The sequence below is a fragment of the Callithrix jacchus genome, chromosome 15, assembly GCF_049354715.1.
Source record: "Callithrix jacchus isolate 240 chromosome 15, calJac240_pri, whole genome shotgun sequence".
In the NCBI taxonomy this organism is placed as follows: Eukaryota; Metazoa; Chordata; class Mammalia; order Primates; family Cebidae; genus Callithrix; species Callithrix jacchus.
The window spans coordinates 45,713,101-45,730,332 of record NC_133516.1 but is presented as its reverse complement, the minus strand read 5'-3'; the positions used below and the strand labels follow the sequence as shown (position 1 = coordinate 45,730,332).

The 17,232-nt window shown below is 40.7% G+C and overlaps 1 protein-coding gene across 8 annotated transcripts in view; it reads right to left on the bottom strand.

Annotated features, from left to right (window-relative positions):
- ATXN7 (ataxin 7) overlaps nucleotides 1-17,232 on the bottom strand; it is a 91,067-nt gene that overhangs the window by 48,565 nt on the left and 25,270 nt on the right. For 6 of the 8 annotated variants that reach the window (XM_035276028.3, XM_078351396.1, XM_078351393.1 and 3 more), the window contains one exon: nucleotides 2,376-2,480. The exons of the other annotated variants lie outside the window; for them this stretch is intronic. In XM_035276028.3, the coding sequence (XP_035131919.2) occupies nucleotides 2,376-2,480 (105 nt within the window). The remainder of the gene's footprint in view (nucleotides 1-2,375; nucleotides 2,481-17,232) is intronic. 8 annotated transcript variants of the gene reach the window in all.

Below are 17,232 nucleotides of genomic sequence, written 5' to 3'. Positions count from 1 at the left end.
TCCCAGCTACTTGGGAGGCTGAGGCAGGAGAAGCCCTTGAACCCAGGAGACGGAGGTTGCAGTGAGCCAAGATCACAGCACTGTACTCCAGCCTACGTGACAGAGCAAGACTCCACCTCAAAACAAAACAAAACAAAACAAAAACACTTTCTCCTACCTACATACATTGACATTCTAAGAGAGTAACGAGAAGATTAAAAAAAAAAAAAAGAAAAGAAAAGAAAACTTCATAGAAATGCGCTGTAACCAGTGAGTAAAATGCTCCCAGAAGAGGGGACCAAGAGGTTCTCTTTCTGCCTAAGGAGTCCATTATACTCATCAATTCTCTCAGGCATCACTAAGTCACATCACTCTGGTTCTAAAAAATCTGCAACAGGTCCTCACCAACACATCCAGATCAGGGATCCAAAGCAGGCGGATCTGACAGGCACTGAGGCCCTGCGAGCTAATCCCAGCCTGCCTTTGCCCTCCACTCATCCACAGGTGGGTACAACAGTTCTGGCCAATGGTGACTCGTGCAGCACATCCCAGAGAGCCTGGAATTTCCTGCCCCTGTGCTTGCTCACATCAACCTTCTTGCCAACCTGGGGTCACCAAATATGGTTGTTCAGTGCACAAACTGTGCAGCCATATGTGGGAGTTCTTGTCTATCCAACAAACTACCTCCCATTTTAGTGGATTACAAGTGATTTTTCCAAAATATTTTCTGTATTTTCCACAAGTCAGAACCAGGAAATGACATCTTATCCATCTGTGTAACCACTCTAATGCCTACCCCAGGGATTCTCCTAGAAGCAGGAACTCAAACAATCTTTTCGTGGTTAAATAAAAGACGTTTTCCTTATAAAAAAAAAAAAGGTGGAATGTTGCTTATGATGGTGTGCCTCTTAACCCAACAACAGCAGTCTTAACAGTGAGACCTGTAAATTCTAACTTTAAAATGTTTCTCTGCCAGGCACAGTGGCTCGCACCTACAATCCCAGCACTTTGGGAGGCGGAGGTGGGTGGATCACTTGAGGTCAGGTGTTCGAGACCACCCTGGCCAACCGGATGAAACCCTGTCTCTACTAAAAATACAAAAATTAGGTAATCCCAGCTACACAGGAGGCTGAGGCAAGGGAATCGCTTGAATCGGGGAGGCAGAGGTTGCAGTGGGCTGAGACTGCACCACTGTACTCCAATGTGGGTGACAGAGCCAAGACTCTGTCTCAAAAAAAAAAAAAAGGCATCTCAAAGCTATGCAGTCTCCCTAGCTCTACTGCCAGATCTTACTCTTGGTAGTTTCATGTCTTGCCTCTGTACTATTCTCCCTGCTTCTGCCCTTCTCCCAGAATTATTCTCAGCAAATCAGCCACTGAGACAGGATGGTTACTCTCTTACATAAATCCTCCAGTGTCCCCAAGCTGCTTCTTACCCTGGCCTGTGAATGATCAGGTTCCTGCTTATAATGCTGGGTTTCTCCAGTTTCCACGTACCTTCACTAAATACTAAATACTCTTCAGCCACACAGGCCTTCTTCAGGTCTGCCTGCTGGCTATTCCCTCTGCATCAAATGCTCTTATTCTAGATTGCTGCCCAAGTTGTTCCTTCTCATCATTTAGGACTCAGTCAGCTCCAGTGTCACCTCCTAAGATGCTTTCTTTAAACACACTATCTTTAGAAGAACCCCATTGTTACTCTCTATTGCAAGCTTGCATTTGTAGTAGTAAGAGCAATGAAGAAACAACCTGCAGTTATTTTTAAAGGATATCTAGTTAGTTTAGCCTGCCTCTCCAATTAGATTGTAAACTCTGTGTCGGGAAGAATCACACTACATACTCAATACTTGAAACAAGATAGGTATTCAAATACTTGCAATTTGCTATTGAGGCAAACTGGGCATGAAACCAAGTTTTAGAATCAGAATCGTATCTTAAACACTTAGGGGCATTAGGACAATGCCAAACAAAGATATTTGGACTCTTAGAACTATTGAACTGAGAAGTTTCAAAATCACATTTCCGTTAAAAAAAAAAAAAAAAAAGCCCATTCATCCATATTGTGAGTGTATATATAATTTTAAAATCCAATGAATTAAAAACCAGGGGTTCTAGAAAAAAACAAACTTGTAACTATGCTGATACAACACTTTAAGAGAGATTTTATAAACTACACTTTCTCTGATTTCAATAAAAAACAGAAAATTCAAACCATTTTTAGTAAAAATTTAAAAATATCCAACATCTGATAGTTATTAACCCATTCAGTGAATTAAAAAGTCTACTTCCTGATGGGGGAGGATAGTATGACCTATGCATGCCATCACCATTTCTTAGTTTAATCTTGCTTTACCTTTCACCTTCTAGTAACAATTTTTTAAATGCTTAAGAACTTACCATAATGTGATTGAAATGCCTGCGGTTTGACAACCTGATTACAGTCGTTACACACCACCAAGTAGAAATCATCATGGGCTGGACAGAAACCAAATATTGGCATGTCTGCAACACAGAAACAGAGCATCACTCACTCATCTGGCTCTGACTGATATAAAACCATTTTGGGAAACAATACCTTCTAAAGAAGTTGCCTTATTATAAAGTGTACCAGGAAAGATGAACTGATGGAATACACCATCACTATTAAATAGAAAGAAATCACATCAGGCTTACAAAGACACTTTAAAGTGCACCAAAAATCATTATGAGGTAAAATAGACAATCTTTTAAAATGCAAACAATGAATACATTTGCACAATAAAGCAACATTAGATGAACACTACCAAGAGTTATGGGAAAGAATCTGCAACCATATAAAATGCTTAGTAATTCACAAAGCTGTTTATTTGTTTACGCATTCTATTCCGACTATCTAGTTACTGGGTTCCACAGAACCAGTAAGAAAGGGAGGAGAGATTTCACAGAGGAGTAAAACTGCTGGTTTGCCAGCATGTAATATAAAGAAAATTATTTTCGTATATTTTTTCCAAGTCATAGCAACCTCTAGTCCTTTTGCTTACATACTGATGCCACCAGAAAGACAGACTGAACCTTATCACAAACGGCATTTCATACATTAATCAGTTTGGTTACCAGATTAGGGTAGGATATGAGCTGTTTGTTTAACAGTAAAACTAAACTATCTGCATACACATGAAAACTGAAAGTAACTTGATACCTGGTAAATATGGTTAATATCTCAACCATCAACAATTAATTATGAACAATCTAGGGAACAGAGCTAAAAGTTCAGATCCAGAATCAAACTTAAGTATTTCAAAATCAGTAGATTTTAAACAAGTATTTTACACTATATGCACTATTTAGAATATCTGCAATGAATGGATAATTAGCACACTTCAATTTAAGCAAATGTTTTAGTAGATCAAATGCCCACTTTAAAGGGCAAGGCAGAAGATCTTAAAAAGCTGATTAGCCTCTGCTTTCTTTTCTTTGAAGATTTAATTTCACACTCTCCAGCTTGGGAGATACTGGTGGTTTTAAAGGCAGAAGAAAATTCCCTAAGGAGATGTCAAATGATGATAATCTCTAAAATATCAAATTACTGATAAAATATCTACACATAGCTATAGCTTGAATTTTCTTAAATAGTTTCTATTACACTGAAGTGAAGAGATAGCCAGCTATAAATCTGAAATATACTAGAGTCCAGCACGATTTAGGGATGTACTTGCAGCACTGAGTAGTTTCTATGTGCTATTATCTCATTTTATCCTCACAACTACCTAGGTAGATACCATTATATCCCCTCTCTAAAGAAGAGAAAACTGACTCACAGAGAGTTAAAGTACTTTGTCTAAGGTCAGTAGCTGGAATTCAATTCTGACTTATAATGTGGCTTGGATTTCATAACTCTTGAAGACCAGAGGAATAATGATATCTAGAGATTCCTTCCAGATTTCAATGTCAATAAACTAGAATGTCAGGACTGACCATCTTTGACTGTATAAACTGATTAGATAACATAAGAAGTTTCCAGTAGACTACGGATTTCTGTGACTAGGCTTATTTAATAAAAAATAAGAGTCAAACAATATGCTATTTTCCTTGAAAGCCTGCCCACATTGAGTTAAATATAGTACATGTGGGAGAAGGGGAAAGGTTATATCCATGCAATGATATACATGCAATAAGTCATTTTCCCAGATTATAGTTTCTTGACATGACATTTCATTCTGAAAAATAAAAATTTAAAGTAGTTTACCATAAGTTCCATATGCTTCCGTGCTAAATGCCTCTGATACATCTAAATTACAGAAATGGTATAACATTCATAATTTACTACTGAAAAGTCTGAGATAGATATCAAATAATTTGTTTAATGAAATCAACTCAGTTTTATTATTAGCAGTTAAAATAGTATTAAATAAACAGTCTTAGTTTACTTTTAGGTCTCTGTAATGTGCTGCTGGTGGTCTCTGTGGTTCCCTCAGTTCTGAATGTAAAGCAACATTGCTTAATATAGATCACTTTGCCTATGGTTGGTCTGTGGACTAACCCCTTACCCCTTTAAAAATAAAGCAATTAAGAGAAATGAAAACCTAAACTGAGCCTTTCAAATAATCAGGATTCAATTTGCCACATAATGCTTATCATGTACAAAACTATTCTTTTTTACTCTAGTTCCTTTGATCCTTTTCTGAGACTTATGACTAGTAAAACTAAAAAGGTAGGGTCATTCTGTAAGGAACTAAGAATGCACACTTCTGTAAAAAATTCTATTTCCTCAATAACTTAGGATCAATTGCAACTGATGATGACTATAATGATAAACAGCTAACATTTATGAGAGACCACTATGTGCCAGGCCCAATGCCAGGCAGTTTTTATATGGTTTATCCCATTTATTTCTAACAATAACCCTACTAAATAATCTCCATTTTACGTATGGAGAAACAAACTCATTTAACATCACCCAGCAAGAAAGCAGCATGACCAGGACTCTGATTTGTGTGACCAGAAAACCTGGTTCTTAATTTCTCAGGAGTACACCAAACCTCTCTAAAAAGCATGTACGCACATACACCTGCTCTGTGAAAAGAAACATGGTATACTTAAACCCAGTTCATTCTACTCGATGAAACTGAGTTCCTTAGGCAGGGCATGGTGGCTCATGCCTGTAATCCCAGCACTTTGGGAGGCCGAAGAGGGCAGATCTCGAGTTTAGGAGCTTGAGACCAGCCTGGCCAACATGGTGAAACTACATCTCTACTAAAAATACAAAAAAGTAGCTGAGTATGGTGGCAGGAGCTTGTAGCCCCAGCTACTCGGGAAGCTGAGGCAGGAGAATCACTTGAACCTGGGAGATGGAGGTTGCAGTGAGCCGAGACAGCACCACTGGACTCCAGCCTAGGTGACAGAGGAAAGAAAGGAAAGAAGGAAGGAAAGAAAGGGAAGAAAGAGGAAGAGAGGAAGGAAGGAAGGAAGGAAGGAAGGAAGGAAGGAAGGAAGGAAGGAAGGAAGGAAGGAAGGAAGGAAGGAAGGAAAAGAAAGAAAGAAAGAAAAAATTGAGTTCCTTTTATGAAAACTTAAAGCAACTTTAATTTTAGCTTTCTAAATGCTGTACTTTTAGATAACCATATTTGGAAGTAAACTAGAGGACACAAAATAATTTAAGTAAAATGTCTTCTTCAGGAGAAAAAAAAAAAAAAAGGAGTTCTATATCCTTTTTCTACACTGGGACATTCCAGAGGCCTTAGCAACAGGAACAGAGTGTGGAATGTTGTAGCAACATAAAGAAATGAAATAATCTGTGTGTAAGAGACAGTATGTATGCTCCGAAGTATTTTAAAGTATGTATTCACAATCAACCCATCTGTAAATTTACATACAGATCTTGCTCAAATGCTGGGAAGAGTCTGATGACAACAGAAAATAAAACTATGAAATTAACAAAAATAAGTTCATTATTCAATTAAAAAGTTTACAAATAAAGCCAGGCACAGTGGCTCACAGCTGTAAACTTTGGGAGGCTGAGGCAGGCGGATCATGAGGTCAATAGATTGAGACCATCCTGGCTAACATGGTGAAACCCCATCTCTGCTAAAAATACAAAAATCAGCCAGGTGTGGTGCTGCGCACCTGTGGTCCCAGCTACTCAGGAAGCTAGGCAGGAGAATCGCTTGAACTGGGAGGCGGAGGCTGCAGCAACCCAAGATCACGCCACTGCACTCCAGCCCAGCGAAAGAGCAACACTCCGTCTCAAAAAAAAAAAAAACGGTTTACAAAATATACTTGAAATATACAACTTAGGCCATTAATTATGTACTTGAACATAAAGTTTAAAAATTGTACTTGAATTAATGGATTCTAAACTAATTGGAAAGAATGGATTTTATTGTTGTATAAGCCCTAAATCTTTCTCAGGATTTGGTCACTCCTATGTCTCAATTAGTGAGTGGGCCAGAACCCACATCTAGGCCATCATGTACTTTGGAGACCCCAGGCCAGCAGACTAGGGAGGATTAGGTTTAAGCACAGGACACCTGAGCACATGTATGTAGGAACTTCAGTCACATATAGAATGAAGTCCTTCTGCTAGAAACCATATCCTGAACCATAGTGAATGTATTTACTTCGGTGGTGCTAACTCCCTTTTGAGGACCTTGTTCAATAACAAGAAAACTTGAATGGCACCACAAAGCATTTAACCTGCCCAGTACCCTGCATGTCTCCCTCCTCCCATGCATCCCAAATTCTATCATGCCACTCTACCATTTCTATATCCAGCCCAGATTGCTCCCAAGCACTGTCTAGTTTCACCTACCAGTCTGCCTACTAGACAGTACCATCTAGATGTCTTATATACCATTCAAACAGAACAAGCATGTCCAAAACTTCACTCTTGACTCTTCTCTACTCCTCACCCAACAACCTTCCCCATTTTGGGTAAATGATACTATTCATCCCCCAACAGCTCAAACTAAAAGCCCAGGTGTCATCTCCAATTCTCTTGTTCTCATCACATCCAGGCCACTAGCAGATCCAGTAAGTTATATTCTAAAATCTCCATCCACTTCTCTCCATTGCCATGGCCACCATTATTGGGCCTGCCACCAGCACCCTTTCAATGAACTCTGGAAGAAGTCCCCTATAAGTAGTCTACAATCCTTTCCACAAGGCTGCCAGAGGGTTTCTTTAGAATTCCCCACCAGATCATATCACTCCTCTGTTTAAAATTCTCCAGAGGCTTTCTACTCCTCTTGGAATAAAACTCTTGCCCTTACCCTGGCCTCCAAGGCCCTGCCAGATGTGTGCACTTCCCTCTCGCCCTCTGTTCCCTTGTTCCCCAATTCTCCCTCCTTGGCCCACTCTGCTCCAGGCACACTAACCTCCCTTCTCTCCTCAGAGTCAGAAATCTTTTCTCCACCCAGCATCTCTGCTTCTGCTTCACAAGATGCCTAGTGTATTCTCACACATCAGCTCTCAGCTCAGCTGTCACCTCTTCAAAAGGCTGTTCCTTCCCCCTTCCCAGTTAGTTACTCTATCACTGGTATTTTAAGAAGAGTGACTAACAGTGTGGGTCAGTATCACTCTGAATCCTGGTTCCCTCAATCAAAAGAAATATGACCTTGGGAAAGTTCTATAACCTCTTCAAATACCACTTTTTTTCCTAGACACAAAGTCTCTGCCACTCAGGCGGGAGTGCAGTGGCACAATCACAGCTCACCACAGCCTCGATCTCCCAGGCTCAAGTGATCCTTCCACCCTGGCCTCCTGAGTAGCCAGGAGTAATCACAGGTGTGCACCACCAAGTCCAGCTAATTTTGTTTTGTTTGTTTCTTTTTTGTACAGATGGGGTCTCAGTATGTTGCCCAGGCTGGTTTCAAACTCCTGAGCTCAAGTGATCCTCCAGCCTCACCTCCCAAATTGCTTAGATTACAAGTGTGAGCAATGGCACCTGTCCGGCACTTTCATGTGTTGAATCGTGATGATCATAGTATCTACCTCACTCGGTACTTCAAAGGACAGAAAGACTAAGAGAACTATTTCATGCCAAAGTCTTGGAAATGTATCTGGCCCTAGGAAATGCTCACTCAATCTCTGCCCAAGCCTATGAGATAAAAGTCATAATTGTATTGGTCAGGAAACTACGGCACACAGGATTAAAATCTCACAAACTAGTATATAGCATAGCCAAGATTTGAACCCAGATCTGCTAGACTCATAAGCCAGGGCAATTTCCAGTATTCTCCTCGAATCACCTCCTCCATGCCACTCCCACTGCCGGTGCCCAAGGTCAAGATCTGGGGCCTCTACTCACCTGAACAGGGCTGCCTGAGCCCACAAACCTGTAAAGCCATAATGCCATCTCTACTTGAAGATTCCTGCTGGCTTCAAAGTGTGACTTGGACTCTGGACCTACTTCTCTGCAACAAGGCCCCTAGCATTCTGGTCCCTCTTATCTCTCCAGTGTCAGTCAATCTGCTTCTGCCTCAAGTCTCCTGGCATTCTCACAACCTGTCTTGTTGTGCCACAATTCCTTCTTTTGGCCAGAACAGCTCTTACATGGCAAAAAGCTTTTCTCCCTGCTCTTTCTACAATTCCCACCGTTCGACAAGAACTAGCCCCAATGCCGTCTCTGCTTGGCTCCTACTCATACTCTTTATGCCTTCCATTTCAGCCCTTCACTCACCGATTTATGGTTTATCAACAAAAATTTACAAATGGAAACCTTGATAGTCCTATCTGACAGCAGACTCTCTGCTTTGCCTAGCACAGAACCTGAGAAGTACCCTATCACTGTGTGTTTATGAAGTAAATGACTGGCATATGAAACTTTTCCATAGCTTTCACATGCTCTTAGGATAAAAACAACAATCCTTGACCCGGCCTACTAGACCTGAACACCTTGGCCCTGCCTCTCTGCACCTGGCTACTCTAGCCTTGGCTTTGTTCCTGAAGCACATCACACTCTCCTGTGGCAGAACCCTATGTAGCACTTGCTGCTCCTTTTGCCTAGAACTCAGTTCCCCCAGACCATTACCTGGCTTCATTCAGTCTTAGCTTCAATGTCACTTCCCCAGAGACTTGGCTAGGCAGGACTCCTATTACATGGAGTAGCTTTGCTATACAACATCATCCCCTATTTGTAACCATCCATCCAGCCGCATGAGCCTTAACGTCCTCCCACTAGACTACATTCCGTATCTGTCTTATTCACTGTTCTAGTGGCAGTGCCTCATGGTGCCTAACCTGGCTAACAGAAAGCAGCAATGAATATGTGCTAAATATTACTTGATGAATAATAATTGAAAGAAAAGTCCTTGTGATGCCACCATAAGTCAGAAGGTTATAATTGTGCCTCTATGTCATTTAGTGACACATGGTCATCATCTGCTGGAATTGGGTATGCCATTCAGTGAGACAGAAGTTTAAGTTCAGTAGTCTTCCCTTAACACATGATTTTATAGCGGAAGGCAGTTTCTGGTAAAAATTTCTGTGTTTCAATGTCTGACTCTCCAATCTGTACACTGGCAAATTCTTTTGTGCTAGTTAAACCAGCACAGTGGCTCAGAGCAGTTCTGCAGTGAGACTATTTGTATTCAAATTTCTATTCTTTGTTTTATTAGCTATGTGAGCATCGTTAGATTATCTAACCTCTCTGAATCTCAGTTGTCCTGTGTGCAAAATACAGTTAACAGGACCTGTGTTTCACAATACTATTGTGAAGATTAAATGAACTAATCCATGGAGAGTGCTCAGTACTACTGATAGTGATCATTCAATAAATGTTAGCTTAAGAAAAAAAAAAACAGAGACCAGGTACAGTGGCTCACACCTTAATTCCAGCACTTTGGGAGGCCAAGGTAAGTGAATCACTTAAGGCCAGTAGTTTGAGACCATCCTAGCCAACATGGTGAAACTCTATCTCTACTAAAATTACAAAAATTAGGTGGGTGTGGTAGTACACACTTGTAATTGCAGCTACCTGGGAAGCTGAGGCAGGAGGATTGCTTGAACCTGGGAGGCAAAGGTTGCAGTGAGCTGAGATTTCACCGTTGCAGTTCAGCCTAGTGACAGAGTGAGATTCTCAAAAAAATTAAAAAATAAATAAAAAATAACAACAACAAAATTGATCCACATTAGAAATGTCTGTCTTAAGGGCCCCAGCTCTTACTAACTCTCAGAAGTCTAGTCTATAGTAATCCCCCCTTAATCCTGGTTTTGCTTTCTAAGATGTCAGTTACCCATGGTCTGAAAATATTAAAATGAAAATTCCAGAAATAACTCCTAAGTTTTAAACTGCAAGTCATTATGAATAGCAGGATGAAATCTCACAGCATCCCACTCCATCCTGCCCAGGACAGGAATCATCCCTTTGTCCAGTATATCCACACTATCTATACTACCTGTCCATTAGTCACTTAGTAGTTATCAGATCAATTCCTGCTATTGTAGTACCAGTGTTCAAGTAATACTTACTTAACAATGGGCCCAAAGCACTATTTCTTTTTTTTTGAGACAAAGTCTCATTCTGGCACCTAGGCTGGAGTGCAGTGGTGGCGATCTCAGCTCACTGCAACCTCCGCCTCCTAGTTTTAAGCTATCCTTTGCCTCAGCCTCCTGAGTAGCTGGGATTACAGGCATCTGCCACTATGCCAGGCTAATTTTTTTATTTTTAACAGAGACAGGATTTCATCACCTTGGCCAAACTGGTGTTGAACTCCTGACATCCTCAGCCTCCCAAAGTGCTGGGATTACAGGCATGAGCCACCATGCTTGGCCCAATTATCCTATTTTATTATTAATTATTGTTGTTAATCTCTTCTGTGCCTGATTTGTAAGTTAAGTTTTATCATAGGTATGTACGTACAGGAAAAAACAAAGTATATAAAGGGTTCAGTACTCCTCTCAGCTTCAGGCATCTACTGGGGATCTTGGAAAGTATTCCCCACGGTTAAGGGGGAAAAACTATATATACCAATTAGCAACCAACTATTTCACAACGTGAGCTTAACTCTCAAGTGGACTTGTGCTCCTACTGCTGACTACACAGTCCTCCCTGCAGGTAATGCAAGAAAGAGGTAGGGAAGTCATGCTCAGAGGGTCAATACTGCAAGCCAAGGGGAACCTATACGACTTTCAGCAAGGAAACCGCATGATCCAGAAGGAAACTGTAGCACGAATGTGTACTGACCTAGGTAAGGAAGGTGGTCCCCAAAAGCTGATGCAAGAGTGAGACGGGTAGAGGCTGTACAGTGAAGATGAGTGAAACCAGACTGAAGACATGGTCTAGTTTCAAAAGACATGGTCTAGCTGCAAAGAGGTCAGGAGACCATGGATGTGAGGTTGAGGCAGAAGGAGGAATCCAAAGATGAGTCTGTAGTTTCTTCCTTCTTTACTGCAGCTCATATAAACATATGAAGGGTTAGGCATAGAATGGAAGAACTTAAGTTTGCTACAGCAATAGAACACAGAGGTTAAAATACAGCCTCTGGAGCCAGACTGGCTGTGTTCAAATCCCAGCCCTGTCACTAGCCTGTACCCCAATCTTCTCATTTCTAAACAAGCACAAAGTACCTACCCCACAGGTTACTGGGAGGACTAAATGAATATACGTAAATGCTTGAAGTAGTGTTTCCTACAAGTACATTAAGTACTTGGGAAATTCAAGCCATTTTTATCATCTTCTCCACTGTTGTCCTTTGGTCTTTGAGCTGGGCTGTGCTTCCCAGGGCCTGCTCTACACTCCGTCTGCTCCTCAGTAACCACAGTGATACTTGTAAATCATAAATGTCTTCTGGTCCAATTAGTCTCCTCAATGGCTCTACAATGTAGTCAGAATGAAAACAAATACTTAGAAGGCCCTGCCTAACATCGGCAACCTCAAGACACACTGCTCTCTTAAAATTCTCCACTTTGGCATTCTGAAATCCTTGACAATTATGCCAACCCAATTCAGGCCCTTTGGTAATTCTGTTCCTTTTGTATGAAATACTTTGCCTGCCTGGCTCTAGGCCTGAGCTCACGTTTCACTGAACACCCAATTTAAGGCAGGCCCCTGTGGCTTCAGACAATTCTCTCCTGTCCCTCAATTATCTCGTATTGTGTTTAGGCTATCATTTTCATTAAGAGCTAAACTCCATGAAGTTAGGGGCCACCTATGCATAGCACAGTACCTGGCACACAGCAGGTTTTCAACAAAACAAAATTTGAGAATGGTCTCTGGAATAAGACTGAATTCAAACCCCAATCCTACACTCATTATCAGTGTGATCCTTGGGCAAGTTACTTTGCTCAGTATACTCACCTGTAAAATGGAGATTAATAGCAACCATAAGGGTAGTTATGAGGATAGAGAGAATTACCACAAATAAAGCCTTTATAACTATGTCTGGCATGGAGCACGTGCTATGTATGTAATACTATTACAATCATTTCTATTTTTACTGTCAGCAGGATACACTAGCCACTACTTCCAATCTCTGCTGGTCTGCAGCCACCACCTCTTGTAACACTATATATTAAGTATTTAACGGGTGTCAGTTACTGTGGCAGGTATTCTAAATACATCATTCATTCATTCATTCATTCATTGGCACATTGAATAAATACATGAATGACTACTCTGGCTAGGCACTATTCAAGGTATTGGGTAAACATTATCAGTGAACAAAAATCACAACCCTACCCAAAAGAAAAAGTCCCAGGTAAGTCTTAATAGACATAACAAAAATAAAACAGTTTACAATTACTGAGTGTCTCCTGTGTTCCAGATACCATGCTAAGTATTAACTGATGACTTCTTAGGGTCAATACCCCTACTTTACAAAAAGCAAGTGAAGCAGCACAGGGAGGCTGTCTGTCTTATGTCAGAGTCAGTAAGCGGAAATGCTGGGATGTGAAGGTAAGCTACTCCAAAGTACATGCTCTTTACCATCTTACTTAGATGAGCTTCTCCACTGCTCAATGCCCTTCCTGAATTATTCTCCACCTCTCCCAGGAAATCCCTGCTCTTCTGCCTCATTTCATGAAGGTCAATCAAGCATTTCCTATCTGCCAGCAGACTCCAGACTCCTGTGGGTACCTCTGTACTGTCTGCTCTCACTGCTGTTCAAAGCTTTCCTGAGATGCTAGGACTCTTGGCTCAATTCATGTTGGATATATTTCTAAGAAACTAGAGAGAAGTGGAAGGCTGATGTCCACTTAACAGGTTTTACTACAGTCAGTTCCAAATTTATCTCAACTGGTGACTCTCAATAGTCAGTAATCCAAAGTAGCATCAATTATATTTTTAAAGTTTTAAATTGCTGTTAAGTGGGCTTTAGACTCAACTAGGGAAGGAAAACAGAATTTTATTTCCATCTTCCATAAGCACATCTCCCAGATTTATATTCTCTATTCGAATAACTAAAGATAATTGGATTTCCCTTTGACCAAACTACGGAACAAACCAGAGACAGAAGCAGCCAATCAGCAAACTGCCAAAATGCCTGAGGTCTGGCCCTGTGTAAACCAAAGCAGTTAGTACTGGATTTAAAGAAAAAAGTGACATGTTTCAAGAAAAAAGCAAGCAACAAAAACCACAGCAGCAGTCCCCAACCTTTTTGGCACCAGGAAACAGTTTTGTGGAAGACCATGTTTCCATGGGACAGGGGAAAAGGGAGAATGGTTTCGGGATAAAACTGTTCCACCCCAGATAATCAGGCATTCGTTAGATTCTAGGAGCACACAACGGAGATCCCTTGCACGCACAGTTCATGACAGCGTTCACACTCCTGTGAGAATCTAATGCCGCCGCTAAGCTGACAAGAGGCAGAGTTCAGGTGGTAATGCTCACTCCCCTTCCTCCCTCACCCCACAGCCTGGTTCCTAACAGGCCACTGACAGACCAGTGCTGGTCCATGGCCCAGAGATTGGAGACCCCTGCACCAGAGGACCAAAACACTAGAAAGATAAAGATACTCCTAACATTACTTTCTCACTAATTACAAATAGCCAATATTATCATAGTGACCCTTAACAGGTAAGAGTTACAAGTGTTTACATTGTCATTGTTTGTACTGAAATTGAGACAAAATGCTTGGGATAGAACTGAGTAGGCAAGTATCAAAATCCTGAGGACCCTGCATTAGGAATGGCAGTTGGGGCTACAACAGCGACCAACATGGCAGCACACATGACAGGTTGTCTCACGGGTTTCTTAAGCTACTCCTCAAAATACTGTCAGCAAATCCTGACCTCTCAAGTCAGAAAACGATCTTTCAATGCCATGTGTCCTAAATCTGGAAATATCTGCCAAAAACCTTACAAATCTTGTCTGCATCCCTACCATTTGGTCAAGCGTGTAGTCTAGTATAGAATATGGGCTCTAAGAGTCCATCTCTGAGCTTGGTTTTGTAACCTCAAGCAATGTACTTAACCTCTAGGCACACCTAGGCACACAGTTTCTACATTTGAAAATGACAGTATCAACCTTAGTTGACTCTTGGACTGAATGAGATAATTCACGTAAAAAGTTTAGCTCTATATCTGTCCAAACACAGTAAGCAGATTGTACACATAAGGGCTCATAAAGAACGGTATTTATTTTGCTACTATTATTATTGTGGTTATGGTTATAATCTCATGACTCAGTTAAGAATACCATTCCTTCTTTTGTTCATTGCAATACCACATCTGGCAGGTATATTGTGTAAATTCCATGGATCTCATTCAACTAAGAACAGAACTATGAAATGGCATCAGCTACTGACCTATGTTTTTAAATGGTTAATGTAGCATTTATGTCTGCCATTAGGCTCCCAGCCTTGGCTGAGGGGCTGTGTGTATGTTTGTGTGTACTGGGGCATGCCCTCAATGCTCCAGCAGGTAGTTTATGACTACCTTCACTTCCTGCTTGTATACAACCTCCAGGTTAGCAAGAAGTGAGAGATTAGGGCCTTCTCAGGTCCTCTGGGCAGGTGCACAACTCTACACATGCATGTGATTTTCTGGATTCCCAAGAGTATGTTGAAACTCTTTAAAGCCCCCAACTGACATCGCATTCCCCAATGTTTCCTATTTACTTTTTTGGTCAGCCTCTTGTTAGCCCCAGTTAGCGTTACCACTTCAAGCAACTGTGACACTGAACAATCACTACTAATTTTTTTTTTAAAACACCCTAGGAATAGTCACAGAATGAGCTCTGAACTAGTCCAAATAAAGACAAGTCCTGAGAACGGAGCTTTTCAGGGAGCTACCAGATAAGTCAGTGACAATTCTCTGAAAATAAGGCTTTGGGGGAGCTCCAAAGCCATTCTGTCACCTCCAGCGGCTGCTAGACTGCTGGCTTTCACAGCTGCCATAGTTGTGAGGCTGCTGGTTTTCAAAGTTACTGTGGAGTTGGAGAGGAGAGGCTGAAATAGGGCAAAGTTAAAACACTACAGAATTCTCTGTGCTTACAGATGCAGCCATTTTTCTTGCATATATGCTCATTAGAATTTGCAAGCCTTTGAGGTTACTTTTCAGATTTTAAACAAGTTGATTTTGACAACTCTTGCCAGTGTTTTTATTGCTTTTATAGCAGAGCAGATTTTTGGAGGTCCTTACTCTGACATTTATTAGTGCTTAATAGAAATATTTTAATGGAGGATAATCCCATCAGTTTATATTTTTAACACAGCTTAGACTGTATGGAGAAGGGAGGTGCTTGAATTAAAAATGAAAGCGAGGAGGTCAATCAAGAGCTGTCTACAGCAGTACAGGGTGAAAAACATGGGGATGGCAGTGAGACAACATAGAAAGGATTCCACGATTTAGAAGGAACTGTTGACGTGACTTTGTAATAGCCTGCATACGAAGGTGGTAAAGACAAGGATACCATGTTTCCCATCCTGCAGAACAGGACAGATGGATAAATGGTATTGGTCTGTCTGAGAAAGAATCCTGGAAGAATGCCAGATCTGAGAATGAAGCACATATATATGGGACATCTTAAGTTCTAAGGGCCTCTGAGACAGCCAAGAAGATACCAAAGAAGCTATCGTCTTCAAGATTCTCCCCTAGTTTTAGGCAAATATCTTATAAATCAAGTCCTAAAACTTTATTTCTTCCATATGCAAAAAAAAAAAAAAAGAAAAGAAAAAATAAATTTAAAAGACAAGGCACATATACTAAGTATCAACAATTCAAGTCATCCAGGAATTTAAAATATGGTTCCAAAAATGATGAGAACCATGCATTAATATCTGAAACTACTCACTGCTTACACTCAAGTGAATTAAAGTTTTCTCCAAAGGCAGCTTTATTTAAAGAGAAGTTACAATAGATTCTGCTGCACTCATACACATCAATTTAATGCTTTCATTGATGCTTGTGAAAACAACTCAAATCAGACTCCTTCACTTTTCCACTCATTTCATAAATACTCATGGTGCCTCACAGTTGACAGTACTTGGTCAGACCAGGTCTCGTAAGTGTGAACTGTTCTTTTGGTTTTAATGCCAGCTTCTCTGAACTTTGCACCTTTTTAGCTCTGAATGCATTTTCTTTAGGTCTTACTTTACGCATAAAACACATCTACATATAGCTGCTTTCTCTGGTTTGGAAAGGGGACAGGAGAGATTTGTAAGGCAACACTGAAAAGGGAAAGGGGAGTGTTAACTGCTGGTTAATTACTTCTACTCCTAATCCCTCTTAATATTACAAAGGCTTTTTCTGTTTAAACAGATTAGGTGCAGTTTATTACCACTGGGAAATGCTTAAATGCAAGTTTGTTTGGATTGTGAGTTCATTTGCTGATTTCTGCTTCAAAAATTAGAAGACCTAATGGCAATACTTTCACAAGAAAGTATCATGCATTCTCTTACCACAGTTTTACTTCTTCAGACTTTGCAGTTTCACTATTTGTCCTTCCCGGGGAACCTGGTCAACATACCTAAACAAGGTACTCAAAGCTCATTTTACCACAACCATATGCAAACAGATGTGGTTGGCAGATAACACCCTGAGTAGCTGCAGTTCAGATTGATGGCTCAATTTAAAACACCTATTTCTCCCCAGATTTGTTAGAGTGCTTCTAAAGTTGTAAAAAGTCAGGCAAATGTTTAAAATACGATATAACAACAGATACCATGTCAAACATTTATTGAGCACTTAATGGGCCAGAGTGCTAAGTACTTTACATGCTTTATTTATGTAATCCTTACAACCCTATAGTATAGGTACTATTCTTAACCCCAGTTTACAAATGAGGAAACAGGTGCAGAAAGATTAGGTAACGTGCCCAAGATCACACAGCTGACAAGAG